At 35.6% G+C, this 6,246-nt stretch overlaps 1 protein-coding gene across 3 annotated transcripts in view; it reads left to right on the top strand.

The window, feature by feature from the left end:
• KCNH7 (potassium voltage-gated channel subfamily H member 7) overlaps positions 1–6,246 on the top strand; it is a 474,524-nt gene that overhangs the window by 392,952 nt on the left and 75,326 nt on the right. For all 3 annotated transcript variants that reach the window (XM_025853026.2, XM_073883322.1, XM_073883324.1), the window contains one exon: positions 2,878–3,303. In XM_025853026.2, coding sequence (XP_025708811.1) covers positions 2,878–3,303 — 426 coding nt within the window. The remainder of the gene's footprint in view (positions 1–2,877; positions 3,304–6,246) is intronic.

The following is a 6,246-nucleotide window of genomic DNA, read 5'->3' on the forward strand; positions in this document are numbered from 1 at the left end:
GCTACCTGACTTCGGTGCCCATGACCACATTTGGACTGATAATGAGACCTCATGGTGCTAAAGTATGCTATATAAATAAAAGTTTTGAAATCACTGGCTAGTAAAATTCATGAGAGAATTGAATGATAAAACATAGGCATACCCATGCAGAAGTCAAAAGAACATATACCATATAATTTGGTGCCATACCAATTACTGCAAATGCATTTTGTCCACCAGCAGCACAAGGCAGCTTGTAATTCCTCAACACACGACACATTATTTCATGCCTCCCTACCTTTGTTCATTCTGTTCCCTCTGCCTGCAATAGTCTTCCGTTTCCAGTTTCCTCATCCCCCAGCTGCATTCTTTTCTTCCCCCCCCCCCCCACTCAAAGTCTCAGTTCAAGTGACATCTTTCCCTGAAAAGCCTCTATGGAGACCACCTCCTTCATCAGCACCACCAACCCAGGAATGGATGGACCTCATCAGGACTTCCCTTTACATGTCTTTTTCTCCCAGTAGACCATAAACTGCAATGTCAGGGACAGTATCTTTCCAATTTTTCGATTTCCAGCTCTTCGCACAGCGGTCCTCTGTTACAGGAATGCATGCATATGTGGGATGGAAAGGTCTCCATCCACAGTTTTCACTGTGGTGTTGCTCAATGGTGCTGAATGCATTCTAACTTAGACTTCTGCTAAAACAGGCATTCAGACTGCCGTATGTGGGAAGTTGGTATCAGGGGCATGTCACTTAAGCAGGAAGCAAACTCAGACAAGTATCCCTCTCTTTAAGAATGACTTTTTTGTTGTTTTTTCCCTTTGGATAATTACATACCCTTTTTTTATGAGAGAAATTTGTGAATTTAGGGCTTTGGAAATATCTCAGTAGTTCAAAGATTTTAGCCAAATTTTGTCAGAGTGCATAAAAGAATCTACTGAGAGAAGGAACTGGAAAAATAGAATGGGTCCATATTTTAGATGACTTTGAGAGGCAAAATAAGATTTCGGATTTTACTTTCTACACTCTGAATCTTCCCTGTTTTTTGTTTGTTTGTTTGTTTCGTTTTGTTTTTAGAAAGGGATATTACATGGTAACACCTTAAGAGATGATCCATTCTTTCCAGACCAAAATATTATGGGCTAGTTTTCTGTGCTGAGCATAACAAGATTGGAGTTCTAACAGCCTGCAGTAATCAACTGACAGACTTTCCAAACATTATTCCTCTTTAGAGTTAGAGATAAAGATTGAGACCTTGGATTCTGAAAATCTTCAGTATTTCAGAAAAAATGAAATCACTTTATTTTCCAGATTTTTTTTTTTTTTACTAATAATTCCTGTCCTTTCTCATAATAGCTTAAAATAAAGCCATGTTTCCTGTTCAAATTTACTCTGGACTGAAAAAAATGGCTAGGCTCTGTATTACTATTATTTTTTCAATTCAAATTAAATCAGTTTAGCTGTTATCTTAAAGCACCTTTGTCTATTTTACCTGAACTGTTATATTTAAAAATCATGCTCTACCTCATTTGTGGTTGTTATTAAACTTCTCAAGTTCTTTTTAAGATAAGAATGGTAGCTCATATGTGAAAAAAGGTATGAGATATGACAATGAAAATAAGATTTAAAATTGAAATTTGCCTATGATATTGTTATAATCAAGTTAAAACCTACAGGGATAGAATTACCAAGAACAGAGAAACAATACTCTTTGACTAACCAGTAGGGGATTGTCTGAGGTTCTTGCTGCAAAGCTGATAATATACTAGCTGTATTTAGGAGAATCTAGCCTAAAAATTTATTCAGTGAAATTAACTCTTGAGAAACTTTGCATATACATGGGATATTCATAATATAAGTGTATATATAACCCACTGCTCCCTTAAAATATGTCTCTAGGTGCAATTTGTGGAGCCATCAAAAAATTTCCGTTTTTGTAAACCCCTGTATTAAGACTAATTATATTTTTTGGTAATGAGATAACCTTTTTGCTTTGAACTTGGTTCTTGAAACTTAGTCTAAAGTTACCAACTCATGAACTTTTCTACTGGGATGTGATTCAAGTTCTAATTTTTTCAGATAAACTAAGATTCTGCAAGATGAACTATTTTAGTCTACCAATGTCTTATCATGTAGAATAAATCTCAGGGCTTAAGTGCCCATTGGTGCTAATAATCTTGCAACATTTCCAGACCGATATTCTGAACATCTCTTTGCACCATTCTCTCTTTGTGATTCTCTAAATGTGATGGAAGAGTTTGGGTGAAAGTACATTTGTCCCAGAATAGAAAATATTCCCTCAACCTTTTAGGAAAAAGACTCCTTTGTGTTTATTTTAGTCTCATGTGCCTTTTTTCTAATGTTAAAAACAGATTGCAGGTGGGAAAATTGTAATTAAAGATTTGAATGAGTTGGGTTTAATTTATCAAGGTTTAATTATAAATTAAACATATGTAAATTAAATATGAACACGGATCCAAGTAGGCTGCTTCTATTCATTACAGGCAATCCTTTCTGAGGTTTGAAAACTGAATTACTCATGTATCAGACTGATTTTATGATTTTCTAAAAACAGCCATGTATTTTTATTTCTGAGTAGTAGTATGTTCCAAAAGAACCAGTAACCACTCCTTGCTTTCTCAGTGACAATATTCATTACTTTTCAGTGAAAATCATGTTTATCAAGAAATACCAATGGAGTTTTCTGGGGTCAAATATACTGCAGAAAGGGGGTTTATATCAGGTCCTTTAAACATATGTGTTTTTCATGCATCCTTCACAATTATATGCATCCTGCTTAATAGATTTTGATGTATAATTACCTTAATATTTTTGTAGGTTAGGAGATCAGATAATGACATTTTTATGTAGTGTGCGATTTTCTTTTTTTGATCAGGTTCTCTCTTTAGGAGCAGATGTCCTGCCAGAATATAAACTGCAGACCCCACGCATCAACAAGTTTACAATATTGCACTACAGCCCCTTCAAGGCAGTCTGGGATTGGCTTATTCTGCTCTTGGTCATATACACTGCTATTTTCACGCCCTATTCTGCAGCCTTTCTCCTCAATGACAGAGAAGAACAGAAAAGACGAGAATGTGGCTATTCTTGTAGCCCTTTGAATGTGGTGGACTTGATTGTGGATATTATGTTCATCATAGATATTCTCATAAACTTCAGAACAACATATGTAAATCAGAATGAAGAAGTGGTAAGTGATCCGGCCAAAATAGCAATACACTACTTCAAAGGCTGGTTCCTGATCGACATGGTTGCAGCAATTCCTTTTGACTTGCTGATTTTTGGATCTGGTTCTGATGAGGTAAGTGCTGCTTAAGAATCTTATTCTCTGAAAGATTGCAATTACAAAAATGAATCTATTTCAACTGCAAAAAAACAAAAAACAAAAAACCCGCAAGTTGTTGCCGTACAAACTTCCCGTATCTCAGAGATGAAATTCATTTCATCGGAAATGCTATAAAATGAAAGGGGACAATCTTGCCACCGCAAATACTTCACAATTCTCTCTTTTTTTGTTAAGAGATATTAAAGACTATTTATCTTTTAACCAAGGAAGAAAACTTTGGAAAAGTGTTTCATAGCACATAACACATTTCCAGGCTGTAAAATCTCTACATGTTAACTTCATTGGTATAAAACTGTCAAAGTAGACGATGTCTCTTTCTTTCTCGACTTGTAATTGTGGTTGGAGACAGCAGGAACTTGTTTTATGTTTAAATTATGTGGAAGAGGCATCTTCTAAAATGCCTTGTTCAAAACTCTTTCTCTTAAATAATATCTAGAATGGAAAAGACTTCTTGTGTTCCCAGTATCTTATGAAGCTAGAAACTTCAAGGAAATCTGACAAGTAAAAGTACAGTGCATTTTCTGGTTGGAGTCCATAATTTTAACCAGATTCTCAAGGGGTTCTTTGATCCAAAAGCAGTTAAGTTCTCCTAAAGTCCCCTCCATTTAATTGCCATGAATTTTTATTGTAAATAATCTTCCTGGATTCTATAATGGAAAGACTTACAGAAGATGTGAAAGTAGTTCTCAGGGAGTGGCTTGAGAAAGATAACCTCAATGTGTTGAGTTTTAAAAATTCAGGGTACTTTTCTACCTGAGAACCCCATCTTTTCTTTTTGTTCGAGAGATCAAATATCAAAATGCCTTCTGCAGATGTTTGCTCCCTGACCAATTAAGGCTTCAGGATAAAAGAATCTTCCTCTGCCGAGGGGAACAATTAGTTTAGAAGTAAATTCTCTCCAATAGATCATGCCTGTTGAACTCTGGGCAGCTAAGAACAGGGCAGTGGAGGGGTACCTGGGTGGCTCAGTCAGTTAAGCATCAGACTGGTTTCAGCTTTGGTTGTGATCTCAGGGTCCTGGGATGGAGCCCTGTGTCAGGCCCATGGAGTCTGCTTGAGAGATTCTCTCTGTCTCCCTACCCTGCTGCCACTCTCCCAGTTCCTGCTTTTTCTTTTCTTTCTCTCTTTCTCAAATAAATAAGTACAATCTTAAAAAAAAAGAGCAGGGCAATGGAGCAATATGTTCTTCCTGGAGTCTACAAACCTTACACAAAGCCTCAAGCCTGACTCTCCTCATCAGTAAGGATAATAATATTACTTCCCCTCTTCCATTATTTTATTTATTTATTTTTAATTTGAGGCTCTAATAAGATAATACCTGTGAAACTCTTAGAAAAATAATCAGAAAAAATTAGCGGCTGTTAAGCCAGTTGAACTTTTCATGTTAGATACTCCTAACTTTGGTTGTTAATTTAGAGGCAAGAAAGCAAAATACTTCTTGATACTTATCTTTATGAGTTTCTTGCAATGGGTGATCCATGTAGTTACATCAAATAAGTTCTTATTGATAAACACTAGAGTAAAATCTCATTCTTTCAAATTTTAAAATATGTACACCAAGAGCAGATTAAATTTCAACTTGACAAAATAAAAGAATGAATGAACAAATAAATAGCTAATAGGATCATTAGGGGAAGTTGATTTACTGATGAGGTTTCATCAATAACAATCAAACCAGTATTGGAATATGCTGATTAAAACCATTAAGGTAGAATTTCTAGGAAGCAACATTTGATTAGTTTATTTTTAGTTTCTATATCACTTGAAAATTATAACATTAAAATATGTGATTTCGATGATCGCTATTTCAGACAGGACTTCAAGAGAGCTGAAGAAAAAATTGTGATTCACGTTAGTATAGGATGAAGTAATCTCTGGGAAAAATGATGTCTGGACAATGTTTTCCAGGTAGCATCAAGGAAAAGGTGAAGTTTGCCTCAAAGAAAGCAATGCCAGGTCTCTACTCCTGTGTGCTTTCATGGGCTCCCCCATGGTCCCAAAGCTACTCCTAATTCTTTTAAGATGTGATATGATATGAGAAGAGTTCTGACTTTGGACTTAGACCTCGGTCTGACTCTCCTCTTTGCCACTTACTTCCTATATTTTGGCAAGATACTTAACTCATTAAGATTTCATTTGTGTTTCTGTAAAATGGTGAAAGGTCTGTTCTTATGATTTTAAAAATAAAGCAGCCTATATGAAGAGACTAACTCAGTACCAGGTACATAGTAAGTACTTGCCAAAGGTTACTCCTTTTCTCCTTTCCATCCCTTTGGATTAAAGTCTGTTTCTTAATGAAGGCTTCCCTTAAACTTACATGTTACCACAGTAATCCATAAATACCTTAATTAATCTTTATTCAGTAAATACCTACTGAGTGTCTGTGATCTTATAGTAGTTACTAGATTAGCTAGTTGCAGTTAGGAATCCTGAAGAAATGGGAGACAGAAAGGAAATATTTTGAGGATGGTTATTAGGTTGCAAAGCAAAGGAGCATGAGGCATATTTTAGAGGGAGGTATGCAGGCATCAAGGATAGCAAGTGGAGGGCTGGGTCTGGAAGGGGGATAAGGGTGTCAACTATTGGGCTGAGTTGGTGATGAGAGGTAACAACAAGACCAGTGATGACTTGGACTACTTTATACATTTTTCAAGGGTAATAATGAAGATATTTCTTTTATATACAAACTATATTATATAACTATAATCAGGCTTTTTTTTCTTTTTTTTATTATGTTAATCTCCATACATTACATCATTAGTTTTTTTTATTTTTTATTGTTATGTTAATCACCATACATTACATGATTATTTTTTGATGTAGTGTTCCATGATTCATTGTTTGTGCATAACACCCAGTGCTCCATACAGTACGTGCCCTCTTTAATACCCATCACCA

Source organism: Callorhinus ursinus, unplaced genomic scaffold, assembly GCF_003265705.2.
Source record: "Callorhinus ursinus isolate GAN/ISIS: 27379988/994484 unplaced genomic scaffold, GSC_fseal_2.0 scaffold2, whole genome shotgun sequence".
NCBI classification, from domain to species: domain Eukaryota; kingdom Metazoa; phylum Chordata; class Mammalia; order Carnivora; family Otariidae; genus Callorhinus; species Callorhinus ursinus.